The following is a 20,337-nucleotide window of genomic DNA, read 5'->3' on the forward strand; positions in this document are numbered from 1 at the left end:
CATAATGAGTTTCATATTCGAAACAGTAAGTATTTTTACTAGACTTGATGTCACTGTTAGTCGAACACGGCATATTTAACTCGCTAATGAAACTCTCCTGACGTTATATTCCATTGTGAATGATAGAACAGCAGTTTGTCTGCATATGTGGAGGCCATACAGATGCTGTTTTACACAGACCATCAGTCCCACATGCCGTAAAATCAGCACCTTAACAAAGCAACACTGAACAATCAGTTCATAAATGCCATTATTGTCATATAGCGTGAAACTGTGTCCTGCTTTGTACCATTTTTAGGGCCCGATGCTCCAGAATATAATGATTTCATTGTTCGGCCGAACACATGCGGCAAAGAAATGAAAGCTTCTGTTTCATATATCACTCAGTTATAATTGAAGAAATGTGTTTCTCCCCTCATTTGGGGGAAAGAAAAAAAACACTTCAAGGATTTTTTTTTTCTTAATTTGGAAAAAATACACTTGGGGTTGAGATATTTTTGTCAGCGCTTGTCAGAGGGGAACTACCTAACCAGTGGATGCAGTGAAGACGTTTGTGATAGACTGGGACAGCGAGATAGACTTTGATGTAGCTGAAATACAACCCTGGGTCTTTCCACAGTTAAAATGATGAATGGATGAAAATGTCTCTGGGTAACATTAAATCGACAGTGGCAGTATATCAGGAGGGATTTTTGTCCTAGCGGATAAAAAGTTTTAAACTGAGTGATGCTTGATAGTAAAAACCATGTATAGATACACACACACAGACACATTTAAATACACAGTGGATGACCGAACGCACACACACGCTACAAATCATACAACTTGCACACAGAATATCAAATTCAGGATGCATAAAACAATAGTCCACTGTTGTCCATACTAAAATATCTCATACCAGACATCATGTATCTTCCAAAGTCCGATCAGAAAGTTATATATGGGGAGCAGATGAGTATGTGTGTGTGCATGTAGAAAGTATATGAAAAAAACAAGAGCCACAGTTTTTAGCTAAAAGCTCTGGGGATGGTAATGCTGTGTGTCTTGGTTGGTCGCTTCCACCACTTTGGTCCAGACCGAAGCATTTCAACATCTATTGGATGGATTACCATGAAGTCTGGTGCACACATTCATCTTCCCCTTGGAAAGATTTATAATCGCTTTGGTATTCCCAAGACTTTTTATCTGGTGTCGTCATGAGGTTAAAATTTCAATTTGTCCAATAATTAGGTTTATGATCAAATACTTCCAAAACTAATGTCATCAATAAGCTACCATCCTCAGCTCTACTTTGTGTTTAGTGCCATTAAGGGAATGTTAGCATGCTAACATGCTCAAGATGGTAAACATCGTACATTTTGCATGCTTAACATCATCATGTTAGCTTTGTCATTAGCCAAGTTTCCGCTCAGCTGTAGCACAGATTTGAACAGAAATTCAAGAAAAGACGAATTACACAAATACAGATATTAGGAGTTGGTTTATCAAGAAACATGTGGTGGTGCTAATTTTCCAGTCAGGTGCCATTAAACTATTATAAAAGCAGATGGCGCAAAGAGGTGACGTAAAGAAAAGAGCGCTGGTCACACTTCAAACACAGAACAATAAAGTAAAAATGTGATGGAATAAAGGCATTTCTGTTTGTTTCATGTACTGAGGAAGTTTCCAGTCTCCTCATCACCCCACACAGATCTGATATTTAATTTTATCTTTCTGTCATTATCTTAGCAAACCCCATACACAACTCCACCTCCATGATGGCACCACCAATGCCTGGACACATTTGGATTAAGGCCAAATCCAGAGAGCATGAAGATAGACAACATGCTGGGTGTGTGTAGCTGGTGGTACCTGTTTTGTGTAGAAGGTGACATAAAAGCATCCAAACTGCAGCTGAATCAAAACAAGATGTATGTTTAACGTTCAGTAACAGCATGGAAATATTCACTGGAAAAACACTGCGAATGAAAAGACTTTATGTTTCAGTTTCCCCCTTATTTTCTTTTCATTTCTTAATGTCATGTAATGTAATGTTTCCGGTCTAAACAAGAGTTTCGTGGAGTTTGAGCTGCAAAAAAAAAAGAGAAGTCTTTAAAACAGCTAATAGCACATCAAACAGTCAGTCATAGCAAAAACATGACCATTGCGACAGTGTTCCTCCCATTACCTCAACATGGTGGCATAATGATGGGAGCTGACATCATGCATGCCACTGATTTCTTCCTCCGTGCTGCTTTTCAACAGCACGTTATTAACATCATTTAAGGTTTCCTCCACAGCCATATACCCCCGTCTCACTGGACACGGGGATGAAGAGACAGAGTGCATTGTTCTACCAGAGCCCAGCTGGATTCAGTGGCTGTGAGCAGTGCTGCAGCAGCTACAGTATATTCAGTCACACAGGTGGCAGGGAAATTACAGTGTACACATACTTGTAGTTTGGACGTCTTCCACTTCTGGAAGCCAATAAAGACTGCTCAGGCTGCTGCCAGTGACTGCAAAAGCTATCCTTGGATGTAGATGCTTGGGCCATGCCAAGATATTGCTCACGTCCATGCACGGCGCACACGGCACAATATGTTTTAATGATCAGATTCAATAAAATAATGATGATTGGTTCCATTAGATCCCGACAGAATATCTCTTTCAGGAGTTGGTGCACTGAAACAACTTATTTCATTCTTAACAATAGCTCTATTGTCTTTGCATACGTGCACCATGCATATGTGTGCCTGCTTGCATGTGAACTTCAACCCTTTTGGTTCACCAAGCTAAATGCTACAACTTGTCTACCCACATCCTGTGCAGCCTTTTACATCGACATCTATACAGATATAGAGAAAACATCAGTTCATAGACTTCCTGATCACAAATAGTAATTTAGATCAAACCAGGAGTCTGCACAGTTCCGTTGTTAGACAAAGAACACACAGACAACTTCAGAGGATGTATGCAGCTGTCACATACTTGCAATTCATCCAGCCCTTAAAGGACTTGGGTTTGGGTTTGGGTTTGTGTTGTCTTTGTGCTGCCGTGCCTCTGAGCAGTCGCTGGTGTCTTTACTTCCACCTCTGTTCTCATGTTTTATACAGATTGAGCAGTTTAACCACAAATCTCCTGTCTGGTGCCATCGTGGAGGTCCAGTGGACAGCTGTGAAATTAGAACAGTGGTGGAAGAAATATTCTGATCTTTTACTTTAGTAAAAGTACCATATTGTAAAAATACTCAATACAAAATGTACTTAAAGTCTGGTGGCCGATACAGAATGGCTCCTGTCAGTGTTTATAGTTTCATATCATATTATTGGAGTATTACGTGGTTTTACTGCTGATGTATGACACTGATGTATTTTAATGTTGTAGCTGGTTAGGGTGGAGTTAATATGGCTATTCATAGAGTTATATAGCTGCTTAGTTGTTAAATGTTATATATAAGAATGAATCATGTTTTATATGCTCATATTTTGCAAAGTAATTAGCAGATATAGCTGTTAACCAATAAATAAAGTACAATATTTGCTCCAGTGTCTTTACATACAGTGTTTGAGTAAATATGAATATGAATGGGCTGGAAAAAGAGAAAAAAATCCTGTAAAGCTGAGCTTTTTAGTGTGTGTGTGTGTGTGTGTGTGTGTGTGTGTGCGCGTTATACTTGCTTTCTATCAACCAGATTGAAAATGTGAAGAAAAAAAAAAGACAAGACCTCTGGAGCCCACTCCTCATCTCTGCTTGAGGCTAGAGACCTGCGGCTACATTAGCCACTACTAGCATGACACACCTGTAACTGAAGTGTCAGCGGTGGAGTTGCATTGTGGGTAATGTATGCACCTAAGATATGTTTTGCCAATTTCAACTAAAAAGCATTAGAAAAAAGTTAAATACTCTTTTTGAACAGCCCTGTGTTCATTGCGCATTTCTGGCAGTAAATATGGTAGATATACACGCGACACAACCCTACTGTATGCAGTCATGCATGCAGAGGAAACAACACACACACACACACACACACACACACACACACACACACACAAACACAAAGAGTGAGATGATAGATTAATAGTGGAGGAGTGGTCAGACGGCTGCAGACCCTCCAGGGAGCCGACCTGAGGCAGAGAGGCCACCCAATCACAGCACATTCCTGCAGCCACTGTGTTTGCAGCCCTGCAGATGCTCTGCCCTGAACAAAGTCATGATGCCATCAGAAGCGACAAGCAACCCTCACATGACTGCTAATCATAAAGACATTCAAATAGTTATTAAAATCACTTCAAAAGATCCCACTGAATATTGGATCAAAGTATGATTGATGACAGATTAACAGAGACTATGAATTCATTATGAATAAATCATTGAACCAAAAGCGAGTTTCACTTGATTTATCTGATGGTGCTTTACAGTGCCGCTGTGATTAATGGACTCACAAACTGTAGTCTGAAAAACCTAATGAAATTAGAATTTGAAATTTTGTTTCATTTGAATAGCCAGCCACTGGTGTGAATTGCAAATCGATTCCTCTGCGTAGGTAAATGTTCAATGTATTTAATCAGTCCAGTTTTACATTATACAACATTATAAATCCATCAATACATTGATGAAACATAAAACATCAGGCTGTCTGCTAAAAAGTCATCTCACCATGTTGTGTTATTGTTTTCTAAAATGCCTTTATGTCTGCTACTATACGTTGTTTTTGTCAGAGATTAAGAACTGTAGAATCACATCACCAGACATATTACAGCCCGAAAATCAACATTAGTCACAGGGAGGAGACATATCTGATCCAAAAGCCCGACCATGAGGATTAGTCACTGTGGTAGAGGAACAAGGCTGCGTGCAGCTGAATGAGGGTTTAATGTTTCACCTTTTGATTCCTGCTTAAGTGCATAAGACAGTATCACATGTCAAATTCAGCTTTGTGCTATCAAAACAAAACCAGGAAACTGTCAAATTCATCTCAGCAAAGCTGTCTGAGAGCAAATCCCACGCTGTGTATGATGACTGAGATGGATTACCAAGGCAATATCAAAGTCTGAGATGCAGGGATACCTTTCACAGTGGAGACCTTTGAAGACATGACTCATACAGTGTACAAATAAATGTGTGTGTGAAAGTGTGTATAACTGAAAGCTTCCAGTCAATTGATCCGACCCACTGTATTGTTCAGTCCCATTTCACTGCATGTTTGCTCAGCTATAGATGTTTACTGTGCTGAAAGTGTGTTGAAACTGTAGATTTCATCCAAGGAAACATCATTAAACTCTATCTCAACATCAGGTGAATAGACCCAGGTCTCTATTCATAACAGCCCTGTGTAAAATGTGTAATTAAACGAAGCTTTTTGTTGATCACAGTTAGTAAAATTCAAATATTTTTGAGCAAATGAGGAATCAATGAAGTGGGCGTTTTAAACTGAATATATTTATTTGATATTCTTATCAGGATGTGATTGTAAGTGTGAAATTATTCTTTAAGGGGGGATAAATATAATAATATAATATAATATAATTTACCTTTTCATACAAGGGAATATTACCAAATACAACAAAATATTTTCTCCTTTAAGATGAACCTCAAAAAAGGGTGGCACACACAGACATGTTGCATTGTAACCTTCAAGTGCTACTCGTAAATTTCTTAATCCATGACTGAACATCAGCACGCAGCTTGAACAATAAGGAACTGGAGGTGAATGTTTTATTTTACTGTTGTCTAAAAAAAAGATTTGTTTTTCTGATTGTCTATCTGATATGTATTTTATATATAAAAGAAACGGTGTACAGTAGTTGAATAAATTTACCAGGCAGTTGAATTATTTTTGACCTGTTATTTTCGGTAGAAGGTGTTTTTTCTGATATTTCCGACTGCATGTGAAGGCAGCACTTCAGTGTTGTCTCGTTAAAAAGAAAAAACTTTGCCGCGAAAAAACGTTTTAAACGGTCAGGAAAACAGACCCAGGTAAAGAAAATACTCATTAAAACAGCAAAATGTCTGAGGTATACCTGAAGTTAGGCTGTTGTTATCAAATTAGGCGAAATGAGAAAAGTTAAAAAATAAAAACAGCGAACAAGTGACAGTGGGCCTGTTCCCCTGTTAGCTAATGTTAGCTAGTTAACCAGCAATTAACTCTTATTTATTAGTTTTATGCTAATGTTTCTGGTATAAGCTGGTGTTACAAAAATGGGAAATTCTTATATATATATATATATAATTTTTTTTTTATCCCAGTGTAATTTAAAATATGTTCCCTTATTGTTTTATTTGTTTTACTTTATTTCAAAGAGTCTGTAAATGTGATGAAACTGAACTGGACTGGGTGTATGAATAACAAAATGGCTGCTGAGACAATCATTGCCATCTCTGAGCTGCATCCCAATTTTTCTCATCCGGTGAGTTCAGATGCCTTTCAACCAATTACAGCAATTTAATATCTCTCTGTTGTAGCAACAGCCCTTGAACAAAATCAGCAAGAACTTGTCAATTCAATGATTGATTTTGTTGTGAAGTTGTGTTGAACTGTTAAAATAAACAAGTCTACACCATGTAATTACCCTAGTAATGTTTTGTTTTCCCAGAAAGTGGCCGGAATCATCATTGGGAAAACTGATGTAAAAAGCTTCCCTGACAGAAAAAGTTGGTATCTTCTTTATATTAGTGCATTGTTTATTTTTAAAGACACATTCTTCTAAAAGCACCGTACCTTAGTTTGTTGTACACCAGCCCCCTCTTCTGGATAGATGAATAAATATCTTTTTTTTTCTTTCACTCTTTTTCAGTGAACTGCAACACTAACCGAACCTATATGTCTGAATTTCAGATATTGGCACAGACAGATTCACTTTCAGCTTCACCATTAGAGACTCACCTGACTTCTTCATTAATGTGACATCCTGGGGAAATGGCGGCTACATCAACGGGCTCTCCAACAGCTTCAGCATTGGAGACTGTGGTGAGGATGTTACTCTTCCTGTTAAAGTTTCCATAAGCCTTAAAAATACTTTTTGTAAAAATAAATATTTTTTCATTAGTTATACGAAATGCATCAGAGGTGCTTAAAGTTTTTTAAATCAATGTGTAGTTTCCAATTTCATCAAAATAGTTGTAATAGTCATGTCCAGCTTTGACTAGTGTCTTATTTACTCCAAAACCTGCTAATTTCGAGGCTAGAAAGTCAAAGCTCCTTATTGTTAAATTATTGATAAATTATTGAGTAGAATGAAAATCAAGCATTACAAGAACAAAATTATTGCAACCATATTTTTTTTTTTTTTAAATAAAAGTTAAATACTTATCCATAGAAATTAGAACATGTACACAGTGAAATGTCTATGAACAAAATAGTTTATTATTTTTTCCAGTCACCATTGAAAATTCTTTGGTTACCAACAAAGACCCAGAGAAAGGCGACCGATTCTGTCCTACAACACCGAGGTAATTAACGCGTAACTCTTAGTCATATTCTTCGTGTGGTGCTTTTAAGAAGCTTGAGGATGAGAACGTCGCTAGGCTGTAATGCTGTGTAAAATATGATGTAACAGTGTGTAATATCCGATGACAGTGTGTAAAGCCTCACTGGTTCAGAGGCCTGTATCTGCTGTCTCAGCCACTACAGGCTGCTGGTGACAGAGGCTCATTCCCAGGTGAATCTGTGTGCTGACACGGACACCGTCGACAGGTTGCTGCCAATGATTCACCTGCCGGTGAAGGACTCAACAGATTTCTACTCTCTGGGGGACATAGAGGCCAATGGCCAGCGCCTGGACGGCTCAGTGATAAATATACTGGCTGCAGTGAAATCGGTAAAGCCACAGTCTTTCAAAAGTTCACTTTTACATGCCCTCTCTCTTTATATATCAGTTTAGGAATTACTTTTTATATTGACATTGCGTTATTTATTTATTTTATTAACTTGTTTGGTGTGCCACATTTCCATCAACCTGCCTCATGGACTTCTGCTTATGCTATTAATTAACTTCTTTTCCCATAATGCTTTTTAGTATTACATGGAAAGAGTGGAATGATGGTTAGAAAAATGCCAGTGTTTTTCCAGTGAAGTAAAATGTAAAAGTCTGAGACAGTAAAGAGGATCTCTTGCCAAGAGTTAGATGAAAAGTCTGATGCCATTTTCTTGTCCGTCTGTTAAATATTAAGTTACCACCAGTAGCTTATTATTTCGAATGCCACTCTTGGTGGAAAGTCACACTTGATGGAGAAAAAGGCATCTGCTTTTTTTCTGTAACTGTTTTAATTAACTGAAAAAATAAATCACAAAAAAGTGGTGCGTGTACTTTGATCCAGAAGGACTGACAAGGTTGATAGGAGGTGGAGTAAGTAATATAAATCATGTTACTTTGTTCATGTTTGGCCTATAAATGATCAGAATATGGCTGAAAGCTGCCTCTTTTTTAGGGTGGATGTTTCCTTTAAGAACATGTGAACTGAGATCATCAGTTTGAATCCTGGGAAGGGAAGGTCGTAATGTGCTCTCAAAATAAGTGTTTGTTGTTGAATCAATCACAGTTCAAACTGCTCATGAAATTTTTGGGATATTACTAATTTTTTAGAGTTGTTTTCTAGGGAATATGTGGGGTATTAATATTCCACATTAAATTCAAATAATATTGTAAAATTTTTTACTAATAATTCACTCTACAGGAATAAAGAGGAATGTATTTTCCAACGTTTTCCACACACTGATTGCATTAGATTGTGGTTTTACAGCTGTCTTTTTCTCCAGCTCAACTATGGTGGAAAATAGGCTGTTAAAGTTTCCTGAGCTGAAAAACAACGTTAACAAGGAGGGAAGGGTTGTTAAAGAGTGCCCCGATGTAACCTTATGAAAGTCGGTCGTGGAAAAGTCATGGAACCTGTCACTGAGGCCGCGGTGGGGTGCCTGATAAGCTTGATTCAGGACATTTTTGACATTGATCGAAGATGCTGAGCAAATAATAACAAGTTTGAAAATGAGACAGGTGAAAATTTTCAAAATTTGCTGAATTCATATCTTATAAATTGCCTAATAGACAACACTGTGTCAGTTTTGTCTTCATGGTTACATGGTAGTATCCTTGTTGTTTGCTTGGAACATACCAACTTACCATAATGGCTCTGAAGATGAGTTCACAAAGAGGCCAGATGCTGTATGTAATATCACTATATTCTTTTTCATGGAGGGAAGATAATGTGATAGGAACTTCAGATGATTCTGTTTACTTTTTCAGATCGGAGAGCCAAAGCAGTTCACCACTTCAGACGGTCGCAAAGGGCAGAGACTGGAAGTGAAGCTCTTTGATGACTCTGTCTCTTCCTTCCCCCTCGTCTGGTGCGTCATCACCATTTAGTAATCTGGAAAATGAATAAATATTTATTACTTATGGTGCTTTTGTGCCATATTCCATCTTATTGGCCCCTGTGTATCTTTAAATTTACTGTGGTGACATGAAGCTTTAGATTAACCCGCTGAACTGCATGTGTGTTTGATTTTCACTGTGCTCTCCCTGACCTCTGTTTCACTCACAGCTGGGACAGAGAAGTCATTCAGCTTGTGCAAACTTGGATACCCAAGGAGACGGGTAGGTTGACGGCTGCTGCTCATTCTCAGCCACAAAAGGAATCTTTATTGAACTGTTATTCCAGCCTGTCATGTCCTATTAACATACTTTACTGAAGAGAAACATGGAAGTGGATATCTGAGATGTGATTGTGTGTTTGTGTTTAAGATAACTTACTGTTATTTTAACTTTTATTCTTCATTCAAAGTTCTCTTCATAGCTGATGCAAAGATTGGCTTTGACAGCTTTCGCAGTTGCATGGCAGCAACCGTTAACTCGAAAACCATTATCACTGTCAACCCTGGTAAGATATTACATTTATACAACAGAGGATCTGATACAACCATTCATTGTGCAATTCAACAAAAAGACAACTGAAACACTGTTTTGGAAAACCAACCAACCAGCTCTGGCGTACATTTTCTTGCTGCTGTGTAGAATATTTTCAGTGAGGACTACATGTCAAAGTCAATCATAATTTGCTCTCAGACACCAGGGAGGCCAGCCTGCTGTTCAGCTATGCTAAACAAGTGTCTGAGTCTGGAGCTCTGGATCAAGATGAGAAGCCAGAGGATGTACCTGGTGGGTTATAGTGAAGAACTCCCCTCACTCTGATGCTGTCAGTTTTATAATGAGTCTCTCTGGACCATGATGTAAAATGCTCTTTGTATTTCAGGTCTCAGCTTTTATTTCTCATACTTTTTCTTTTCTTCCTCTTTTTTAAAGTTATTCTTGGATTATACTTTAATAGAAAGTGCTATATATAATAAAATTGCACTCCTTGACGCAGGTTACTTGTAAAAACTGTAAAAAAAAGTAAGTGTACAAATCTGACCACACTACATACGTAATGATCAAGTTCTGAGCCCAAACTGGCAGAGATCATATTTTTGTGCTTTAAAAGGATAGGTCTTGTGATATTCTATGTTTTTCTTACCGCCATCAAATCTGAGGAGAAGACCAAAACTAACAGTGAATTGACCCTACGACAAGTTCTGCCTGTGTGGCCTGTGTAGCCTATTCCTCTGTTCCATGGACCTCCATTATAGTCCAAAAACAATGAGCCTCACTGTTGCACAGGCTGACATGTCTCTTCTTGAAAATGAACACAAGGAGTTTTAAAAGGGCTACGCAGTTGAATTTCTTCACTGTCCAGATGTTTTCGTTTATTACTAAAAATTTTATATAAATGAAATTATATATTAGTGAGCCATTTTAAGTAGAATAAGACATTGTTGGATTTGGTCTTTTTTCATGGGTTTTATTGACAATGACAAAGATATAGTATAACACCACCCTGTCGTCTATTTTCTCCTATTGTAAATCATCAAACTATCAGTAGTCAAGTACAGTCTCTGTCACTGGCTGTTTTCCAATGAGAGAGGCCGCAGACATGGATATGTGGTGCTGCTACTGTCTCTGCAGTGGATTCCATCAACGATGTGTACACGGTGAGCCAGCTGAAGCAGAAGGCCTGGGAGAATCCTGAGGCTTTCTTTGGCATCACATACAGCTTCATCTCCAGACTCGACCTCGATTCCTCTGTTTCAAAAGTTATCAGGACACAGTGGTGAGTTCAACACACGTGGATGGAATGGGTGAATTGTTAAAATAATGATCTGTATGCCACTCCAGTCAATAAACAATTCCTGGGTTGGTCCTGGGTTTCTCTTCTGCCTCAGCTCCAGGTGTAAGATACAGGTGAGTGAGGACGCGCAGAGCTGCGTCAACGAGCTGTGTCCAGGGAGGGATCAGGCCTTGTCAACCACCACAGGCTTCTACCTGCTGGTGGACTTCACGGACCACACCGGCACCCTGCATGCCTGCACCCTCAGGAGTCCAGTGGCAGAGAAGACACTTGGCTGCACAGTCAGTACCACTTTACAGAAAGATGATTATTCATCCTCAATAATAAATGTATCAGCCCCTATATTCGGCAATTAAGGAACATAAGAATAGAGATATGGATACTGGGACATGTTAAAAATGTATTCTGTTTGTCTCCAACTAAGCTGTTTTTGAAATTCAGTGCGGGTTGGGAAAGTCAGGAAATATTTGCTGTTGGCTGAATTTATTAATTCCACCACATCAAACGTTTAGCATCTGTGCTTCAGCAGAGATGAACAGCATTTCCATTTCATCTGTTGCAGACAGACGAGTTCACCAGTTTGACTGATGACGAGCGAACTATGATGAAGTGGAAATTTCTTTTGGAGAGATGCAAAATATACGTGAAGGTACTGAAGCCGTTGGTTCAATGCTTTGTCCATAAGTTATAAAAACAAATAACATGTTTGAAAATTCTTACAATATGTTGCAGATCCTCCCTTCCACTAAGATGAGGAGTGGGATCAGGGGGGTGGTCATGGCCTGCTCCCTGGCTGACCCAGGGGAGGTGAAACAGCACATGTCTGCCCTGTTGTAGTGCCTGTGATCAGCACACACACACCAACCAAGCAAGCAGGAAAACACATGTTGCAGTCACAGTTGTCTGCTGGTATTGTTCTAATTAAGATGTTAACAAGCAAAATTTACACATGTGCTTTATTTTTTTGCAGATAGAGATTCTCTGCATTATTTATTTATTTAACTTATTTATTTAAATATATATATATATTTATCTAAGAATGTACTGTTGTTTGTTTAAAGCTGTTGAATAAACTTACTTTAAAAAAAACAGTTATATGTCCATATGTAATGTGTCAAGCATATAAAGCAACTGATATTGTTCCATTATTGAAATATAATGAGCAACCAGAGTTTAAAAACAAACTCACAGGTAACACTATTCTCTAATTGAAGTTTTGTAATTAAAGTATATTTTGACTAAAATAAGGACTTAAGCAATGTTGGCGCCATGTCTCCATTGATAAACTGGATTTAAATAAACAGCTTTTTACGTTTACTGTCGTCCGCTCTTCTTGCCATGACCAAAAGCAGGTTTGGTCAGTAGATGGCAGCACTGCGCTGGTGCTGAAGAACACGGAACGTTCAAAACACAATCGTATGTTTCTAGGGGACACATTGTAGGGACGTACAGACATCAACACAAACAACTGAAGGTAATCATAACGTTTCGTATTTCTTCTGACAAGGGGTTGAAACTGTTATAAATGAAGTCCTACAGTGAAATGACGTCACAACCGCAGGGCGTTAGTGTGTAGCAGAAACGTTAGCTAACTGTCTGAATTGCATAGCCTTTAAACCAAGCTAGGCTACTTTTTGCTAACGTTAGCCTGCACGTTTCAAGATAAATGTTTGTTTTTTTTTCCCCACAGTGTGACAATAACTGAACCTTGTTCCTGTAAACACGTGACTTGTAACGATATTAAGAAAACTACAGCAGCTAGCTGACCTCCTACATTTCCATACAGTGTCATACTCGCTTCAGTCCGAGCGGTGACGAGCACCAGTCAAGCATGAATGTGAACCAGGGGACGGTGGGCAGCGACCCGGTCATTCTGGCCACGGCTGGATACGACCACACCGTCCGCTTCTGGCAGGCCCACAGCGGGATCTGCACCAGGACAGTCCAGCACCAGGACTCTGTATCTTTTACTCTGACTGGCATGCTGTGAAAGATATTTATAATATCATAATTGAGCTGACATTTGATCATTTGACTTTTGTATTTGAGTTGATCAAACGACTGCTATTACCAGTACACCTGTGTTTAACATGTTCTACTGACCCATATCTCAGTCAAACCAACATGTTTCTGTCAGAAGCTGTTCATTGTGTTTGAAGCAGCTCCAGGATTTGTCTGTGGATGAGATCTTCACAGCGGTGTGTCCCCTCTGCTTTAGAGAAACTTGTTCAACATCACAAATCAGAACCTTGCTGTAAAATGTTATAGACATGACCCAAACAAACCACTTCCTTAACGTTTGCTTCCAGCAAGTAAATTCACTTGAGGTCACACCTGACAGGAGTATGATTGCGGCTGCAGGTTGGTAAATCCTTTGCTTCATTAGTCAATTAATGTCATGCTGGGACTGCAAAATTAAACTCATCTCTGCTATATTTCACATTAAGTTTGCACTCTGCTTTCTAGGTTATCAGCACATCCGCATGTACGACCTGAATTCCAACAACCCCAACCCGGTGATCAACTATGACGGAGTTAGCAAGAACATCACGTCTGTGGGCTTTCATGAAGATGGACGCTGGATGTACACAGGAGGAGAGGACTGCATGGCTCGCATCTGGGATCTGAGGTACTGCAGGGCAAGCTCACCGACCTGTGTTATATTTACTTTGTGATCAACAAACTAAACTTTTATCCTTGCTCCTCTTACAGGTCAAGAAATCTGCAGTGTCAGAGGATTTTCCAAGTCAATGCTCCAATCAACTGTGTGTGCCTGCACCCTAACCAGGTAAGTGGTTTATTAATATTGGTTGCTTGTTATTTTGGTGGTGCAAGATATGTCTGTTTAATCTAATGTTACTGTAGGTCAATTACAGTGTGTGCTTACTGCCTGCAAATGTCAGTAAACGATCAGTATTGTTTTTCAGGCAGAGCTGATTGTTGGAGACCAGAGTGGAGTGATTCATATCTGGGATCTGAAGACTGACCACAATGAACAGCTGATTCCTGAGCCAGAGGTCTCAATCAACTCAGTTCACATTGACCCAGATGCAAGTTACATGGCAGCAGTCAACAGCTCGGTCGGTACCCAAACAGTCTGGAAAGCGCCGATACTGTGTTGAGTGTTAAGTTAAATTCTACGACTAAAACAGCCTCCTTTGTTCTCCTTGACAGGGAAACTGTTATGTGTGGAACCTCGCTGGAGGCATTGGAGATGAAGTGACTCAGCTCATTCCCAAAACTAAGATCCCTGCCCACAACCGCTACTCTCTCCGCTGCAAGTTCAGCCCTGATTCAACGTGAGTGACCTTCTCCTCTACAAAACCTAATCTGTCCAATAACAAATAATGCTACTGTAGCTTGGAAAACGTACAGTCGATTTTAAACATGTCTGCCCTGTTGGATACTGTTGGATACTTTAATGAGATGCTGTTGTGCTCTAAAAATCTGATTTGCAAATTGAAGTTTCCATTTGGGATGTTTTGAAGTTGAAGATAATGACTTTTTTGTGTCTGTCGTCATCTGCAGACTTTTGGCCACATGCTCAGCAGATCAGACCTGTAAGATCTGGAGAACGACCAACTTCTCACTTATGACTGAACTCAGCATCAAGAGCAACAATCCTGGAGAGACGTCGAGAGGTTGGATGTGGGACTGTGCCTTCTCTGGAGACTCCCAGTATATTGTAACTGGTCAGTACATGAGCCCTGGTAGCACTTTTTTGAGTTGGTAATTCATGTGTTCTGTCACGTTTTACACTATCAGTTTTGTTTATCCTGGTCGCACTGTGTAGTATTCATAACAAAAGAAGCTACAATTCCTTTTTACGGAGAAAATCCACCGATTCTGTTCTCTAGAAAAGATTTAAAAACCTATGAAAGATCTGCGATGTTCCCTGAGATACCACACCTCAAAACAAAAAGAAAAACTACTAGTTGTGTGTGATTCAAATGCATTTTTGAATTTGTGAGGGTGACATATGTTGAAGCTAAAACTGAGTGATTAAGATTTAATTTGCCTTGCGGTGAATTTAAGGTTGTGTTTTCTATCACAGCGTCCTCTGACAACCTGGCTCGCCTGTGGTGTGTGGAAACCGGCGAGATCAAGAGGGAATACAGCGGCCACCAGAAGGCCGTGGTGTGTCTGGCCTTCAATGACAGTGTGCTGGGCTGAGGAGGAGGAGGAGGAGGAGGAGGGGGAAGAAAGAGATGAAGATGAAGTGAAAAGAGGTGGCGGTCAGTCTCTGCAAAGGAAGCATAAGGACTCTTAAGAAGATGTGAGTGAATTCTCAGAGGGTGTGTGTCCGTCGGCGTCAGTGGGAATTTTTTAAAAGTTTAAAAGTTCTCCCTGAAATTATAATCTTGAGAAAGCAGAGGCTTGTGTTTGAACATAATGACGGTTCTTCTGCCAGATGCCTGTAAGTATTCAAATATAGAAATAAGTCTGAGTTGAATGAAAATACATGGTAGTGTTTATAAACTACCCTACACAGTTTTAACTTCATCATTCTGTGCACAAACCAGACCAATTTCAAGTCTTCGTTTTTATAGTACACCATATTTATTGTACGAAAAGGACCACGTTATTTACAGTAACTTTGTGTTTGGACGGGCCATGGAATTGATTAACCTCTCATGTGTGATTTATGTATGATTCATTTGATACTCTTCATTCAGAGTCGAGTTGTAAGGTGTACTATTCTTAATGACCCTGTGTGGATTAGAGAGTAAATGAAGGTTGAGATTCCACAGTAAAGACAAGTCTGTACTCTGTGAGTTCTGTCAGTCTCCTTTCAATTTTCACTCTGATGAAGAAAAATCAGACAAAAATACCCAACAGTCTTTTATTGGGCAGATCAAAACACTCATATCGCAACAGGAATGGTTACACATAATTACACTGCAGTAGTGGGTTACAGGAAATACAATTAGAGGTGTATACAAAAAAAAAAAAGGGATCTTTCTTCTGTAATCTCTGAAGTGTGCCACCAGAGGGTATTAGACATGAAGGGAGTGACGATGGGGCTTTGGCGATAACCGTGACAGTCTGTCTCCATCTCTTCTCTCTCGGAAGGATGGAAACAGACTGGAAGGACTGGCTGCTTCACTGGTTAACTGGCGGCTGTATGGCACAAAGGAAACAGTCAAAGCTGTTTTTTTTTCTTGTAGAAGGAGAGCTATAAAGATAACTTTGCTTCCCTGATCTTTTGCCGGGAGGAGAAGAATTGAATACACACAGTCACTCTGGCAGGTAGTAGAAACAGACAGACACGCAGATGTTGCTGGGGAAGCAGATGTCGATGCAGAAGTAGACCAGCCTCTGTTTGCCCGGGCCTGAGAAACAGGGAGAGAGAGAGAGAGAGAGAGAGGGTGACGCATTAAAATACATGACAAAGCTGTTTAGAGCCTTTATAATGGAGACGGATCAGAACTCTCCTGGCATTGAACCAGTCACGAAATAGGTCACTGTCACAAACAGTCGATGGTTTAAAAGCAGCCTGATAAGTGTGTGATATTTACACTACTAAAGATATGTCAAATGTGCCAGCAGCACGACAGGTACTAGGTTGTTGAGTGACTATGCAGTTAAGTACGTAGTGTTTTTTTTTTTTCAGCCTGCCATTTACGGCCACAGTGGAAAGGTCACTGCGAGTAGATCGGGGGTTGAGTTTCAGCCTGACACTTTGCTTCGTCATGGAGTTGCCGGCTGACTAATTTTAAATACTGCCCGTGCACAGCCTCTGTGAGTCCTGACAAATGTATCCTGAACTCAGCTTGTGTACTTTGCTGATTTTTTTAAGCTAACATCTTAATTGACTCTATTAGCAAATAATGGCAACGTTTCAGTGAAGTTTTTGATCTATTTTGATAATTGATTAACCACAAATGCCAAAAAATAGTTTAGTTTCAGCTTCTAAAATGTGAGGAATTGTTGCTTTTCTTTGTCATTTACGGCAGTAATCATTGGGTTTTGGACAAAGACAAATATGAAGATGTCATCCTGGGCTCTGGGAGATTATATAATATTATTTCACTATTTCCTGACATTTCACTGACAAAACAATGAATCAAGGAAATAATCGTCAGGATTACTCGGTTGTCTGTCGGCAGGGGAAATTCTGGATTCATAAATCAGTAGTTAAGCTGAAACCACATGTGGTTTCCTTAATTTATTGTAAGCCCAGGATTTAAAGGTTCAGGCTGGAGTAATCTATATTTTTGCGTTGATAAATCGTGTGAAAAATCCAGAACCAACAATCTTCTCTGACTTGTCTTCCGTGTCTGCAGAGTGAGTCTGATGCCCATTCATTTCTCCTAAATCTTCTGGGCGCTGTAGTTTATAGCAAATGTTACTCAAACAGGATCCCACCAGTGAAAGACACATGACATCATTTGATGTTTATGTAAAAACAATCCTTTGGTTTCTAAAGTTTGACTGTTCTGACCTTTGGCCCTCTTGGTCCAGTGGACGGACCTGTCCCGACACAGAGCCTGCAGAGGCTCCTCAAGCGTGGACACGTCCACCTGATTGGCTGCCAGCACCCCCAGGAACTCTGTGTGCCTCTGGGTCTCATTCCCAGACAGCTGGAAGTGACTCTGCGGAGGACAGTATCACAGTATCTCAACAGAAAACCCACAACGGACAAAGAGTTTTGTCCTCTGCAGAAAGGAGTATAAAACTCCCGAGCTGGAGCGTCATTCAGTTGCTATCACAGTGTCAAGGTCGTTTGAATACATTTGAGAGAAAGCGGTGGAGATATGAAGAGGGAAACCAAGGCTGAAACTCGAGCCGCTATTAGGCCGATATCTTCGCCGATGAGGTCAACGCGGCTGCACATTCACGCTCTTCTTCGCCGCAAAGGCTCTGTGTAATTGCACCACTTACTCCTCCGATAGTGAACCACTCGGACTACTGTCATGCTTGAGTGGGTCACATAACAACCACTTTTCCTCTGCTGCATGAGACCAAGACGACCATTGTGCCTCAACACAGAGACGAACCACATCCACTCTCCATCCAAACGAGCCTTTCCCGCCTATCATAGATTAAATGACGACGATCAACAGCTAGGTTTGAATGTGGAGGGGCAGTGTGAGACATGTGACACCACAAAAATGCTCAGAGACTCAACTGCAGCTTTTGATGCGTGGAAATGGGCTATTGTGCAAGAAGATAAGGCAGAGAACCAGAATTTGCTCTCAGTTTACCTGCAAGGTCCCATTTACCTACAGCATGGCCATTCACCTGCTCATATTGTCACATTACAATTAGGATTCACATGGTTCCCTACAAATCATATGAGGGCAACAGGGCTGAATTCACAGTGACAGTCAGGCGTCAAGGTTGTGTACCAGTCAGGTATTTGCCACCGGGCAGATACACATGGCCCTCCCCTGACTACCCAGTGCATCAGGCTGTATTTTAATCCAAGAGGAGTCTTAAAAGCTAAAGAGCCCTCACACAGAGCGGCCATTGTGCCCCGCTCCAGGGCTTGGGCTCGCTCCCGTAGCCTCCTGTAAGAAGATCCAGGGCGCGCTGAGGGGGCTGGAGGGATCAGATGTGCTGAGGAATTCAGCCGTGGAGGCGAGAGAGGGAGACTCTTATGGGCTCTTCAAGGCCCTTGTATGCTTCACATCTTTCTCTGTACGGAGTGGCGAGGAAGTCATGCAAAACAAATGAAACCCAGCGGGTCCTGGCTCAGTGGATAAAGCTATGAGTCGCAGACAGAAATGCCAGTTCACACATTAGTGAGGCTGATACTTCAGAAACAGCTGGCAGAGCTAAAAGGGCAGCCCCCGGCTTTCTTTTTCTTAATAAGCGTTTTGCAGTCTCACATATCCTGAACGCAGCGAGGGAAATCCTGTTATATAACTCGACTGTTCAGTTCTCACGTGTTGAAATGTCACTGCCTGTTACCTTGTGTGTTGACTCATGAAGGAGGGAGTGCACGTTGTCATAATCGGACGGCTCCATCTTTCGCAGGAGGCAGCTGTCCTGCTCGACTGGTTTGTAACAAATCAAACCCTGCAACACAACAGCAGACAGTCGGCCGCTTGCATTACTTTCCATTTCTCTCAGCTGGAATGTAAATCACATTGTGAACACTGTCAGGAAAAGGAAGGAAAAAAAAAAAAAAAAGCCAAATGTGTGAATGACAACAATGCAAATCATCTGTACGCACATGTTTGATATCAAACAGCACAGTGGACGTCTGATTTGCTGGTGAGGTCACGGAAAAGGTCACCAGGTCGTTCTGCTGGTCCACAACGGCCGACTGATTGATCAGAGCTCCAGTCTGATCTGGAGCTGCGATTCTCACAATCTGTAAAGACTGCAGAAACACGTTCTGATTATTGGAGGTAGAAAAACAAACAAACAAACAAAAATAAAAAACCCCAGTGGGACAACATGGAGGTTACGGTGGGTGAGGTGTGCGTCATACCTGAGAGTGGGGTTGCGACATCCCGAGGTACCCCGTCAAACCGAGGGTAATGACAACCAGGAGCAGAGAGGCTGAGAGGCTGACCCAGAATGCCTTGTGTGGGAAGTGGGACTGGGGGGACGCAGCAGAGCCCCCATCCTGAAGAGATGTCACCGCACACAAGAAACAATGACGAGCTATTTCAAAAAGTACTCGACATCTCGGTACAGGGCCATAAACCACCAGCCGTATTCATGTGATTGTTACTGTTTTGCTGCTGAAATTTGGAGTTAAATGAACATCTGGAAGTCCCATCCTCCTCTACAAATGATTCTTGCTGGTAATGTAGAAAAGTGGTAAAATCTTTCCTCAGTCAATATGGAATAAATGTCTTCTACTTACCGTGCACTGTGCTTCCTCCAAACGGTTTTCTGAATGTTTCCAGCACCTCACCATCCTGTGTCCCTTGACGGCTCCTCACTCAGTCTGCTCCCTTCTCGTGGCTATCGGCATGGAGCTGTGGTCATGACCAGCGCTGACTGAGACTCGCTTCACCTGGCCAGCTTCTCTTTGTCCCCACAGACCTCAGACCTCCCCTCTTCTTCTTCCTCCTCCTCCTCCTCCTCCTCCTTTGGTCTCACTGTTTCCCTCCCAAAACAGTCACCCACTTTCACACAAAGCTCTGCATCTTGCCAGTTTTCAAGTTTGGTCTTCCTGCAATTTCCTCCCTTTTTTTTAAATGTCTTCCCTGTCTGATATGACTTAATATGCCGCTCTTA

At 40.8% G+C, this 20,337-nt stretch overlaps 3 protein-coding genes across 3 annotated transcripts; 2 read left to right on the forward strand and 1 right to left on the reverse strand.

The window, feature by feature from the left end:
- Window positions 1-6,315: 6,315 nt before the first annotated feature.
- On the forward strand, window positions 6,316-12,578 carry meiob (meiosis specific with OB-fold). The gene is made up of 14 exons (XM_023429324.2): window positions 6,316-6,386; window positions 6,573-6,630; window positions 6,815-6,946; window positions 7,356-7,428; window positions 7,601-7,796; window positions 9,219-9,319; window positions 9,517-9,569; window positions 9,757-9,852; window positions 10,038-10,130; window positions 10,974-11,118; window positions 11,231-11,417; window positions 11,699-11,785; window positions 11,869-11,972; window positions 12,509-12,578. Exons 1-14 carry the CDS (start codon window positions 6,318-6,320, stop codon window positions 12,576-12,578), a joined length of 1,464 nt encoding a protein of 487 aa, XP_023285092.2. The 5' UTR covers window positions 6,316-6,317.
- A 385-nt stretch (window positions 12,579-12,963) lies between these two features.
- Window positions 12,964-15,911, forward strand: mlst8 (MTOR associated protein, LST8 homolog (S. cerevisiae)). The gene is made up of 8 exons (XM_023429325.2): window positions 12,964-13,096; window positions 13,446-13,497; window positions 13,603-13,765; window positions 13,849-13,924; window positions 14,064-14,216; window positions 14,311-14,435; window positions 14,665-14,828; window positions 15,191-15,911. The coding sequence occupies exons 1-8, from the start codon at window positions 12,968-12,970 to the stop codon at window positions 15,307-15,309; spliced, it is 981 nt and encodes a 326-aa protein (XP_023285093.1). The 5' UTR covers window positions 12,964-12,967; the 3' UTR covers window positions 15,310-15,911.
- Window positions 15,912-15,965: 54 nt separating this feature from the next.
- On the reverse strand, window positions 15,966-20,181 carry bricd5 (BRICHOS domain containing 5). The gene is made up of 6 exons (XM_087180118.1): window positions 19,961-20,181; window positions 19,580-19,717; window positions 19,319-19,468; window positions 19,054-19,161; window positions 17,582-17,732; window positions 15,966-16,469 (listed from the first exon to the last, which is right to left on the reverse strand). Exons 1-6 carry the CDS (start codon window positions 20,012-20,014, stop codon window positions 16,375-16,377), a joined length of 696 nt encoding a protein of 231 aa, XP_087036244.1. The 5' UTR covers window positions 20,015-20,181; the 3' UTR covers window positions 15,966-16,374.
- Between the last annotated feature and the right edge of the window lie 156 nt (window positions 20,182-20,337).

The sequence above is a fragment of the Seriola lalandi genome, unplaced genomic scaffold (genome assembly GCF_002814215.2).
Source record: "Seriola lalandi dorsalis isolate HSWRI2012SDOR001 ecotype SW California unplaced genomic scaffold, Sedor1 jcf7180002054892, whole genome shotgun sequence".
NCBI classification, from domain to species: domain Eukaryota; kingdom Metazoa; phylum Chordata; class Actinopteri; order Carangiformes; family Carangidae; genus Seriola; species Seriola lalandi.

Excerpts from the sequence above, each read along its gene's own strand:
- meiob (XM_023429324.2), top strand. The coding sequence starts at position 6,318 with ATGAATAACAAAATGGCTGCTGAGACAATCATTGCCATCTCTGAGCTG. Across the intron at positions 6,387-6,572 it reads ATCCCAATTTTTCTCATCCG|AAAGTGGCCGGAATCATCAT; the intron begins GTGAGTTCAGAT and ends TTGTTTTCCCAG. Across the intron at positions 11,119-11,230 it reads AAAGTTATCAGGACACAGTG|CTCCAGGTGTAAGATACAGG; the intron begins GTGAGTTCAACA and ends CTTCTGCCTCAG.
- mlst8 (XM_023429325.2), top strand. The coding sequence starts at position 12,968 with ATGAATGTGAACCAGGGGACGGTGGGCAGCGACCCGGTCATTCTGGCC. Across the intron at positions 13,097-13,445 it reads CAGTCCAGCACCAGGACTCT|CAAGTAAATTCACTTGAGGT; the intron begins GTATCTTTTACT and ends GTTTGCTTCCAG. Across the intron at positions 14,436-14,664 it reads AAGTTCAGCCCTGATTCAAC|ACTTTTGGCCACATGCTCAG; the intron begins GTGAGTGACCTT and ends CGTCATCTGCAG.
- bricd5 (XM_087180118.1), bottom strand. The coding sequence starts at position 20,014 with ATGGTGAGGTGCTGGAAACATTCAGAAAACCGTTTGGAGGAAGCACAG. Across the intron at positions 19,162-19,318 it reads TGCTGTTTGATATCAAACAT|GGTTTGATTTGTTACAAACC; the intron begins GTGCGTACAGAT and ends GTTGTGTTGCAG. Across the intron at positions 16,470-17,581 it reads CTGGACCAAGAGGGCCAAAG|GCCCGGGCAAACAGAGGCTG; the intron begins GTCAGAACAGTC and ends CCTGTTTCTCAG.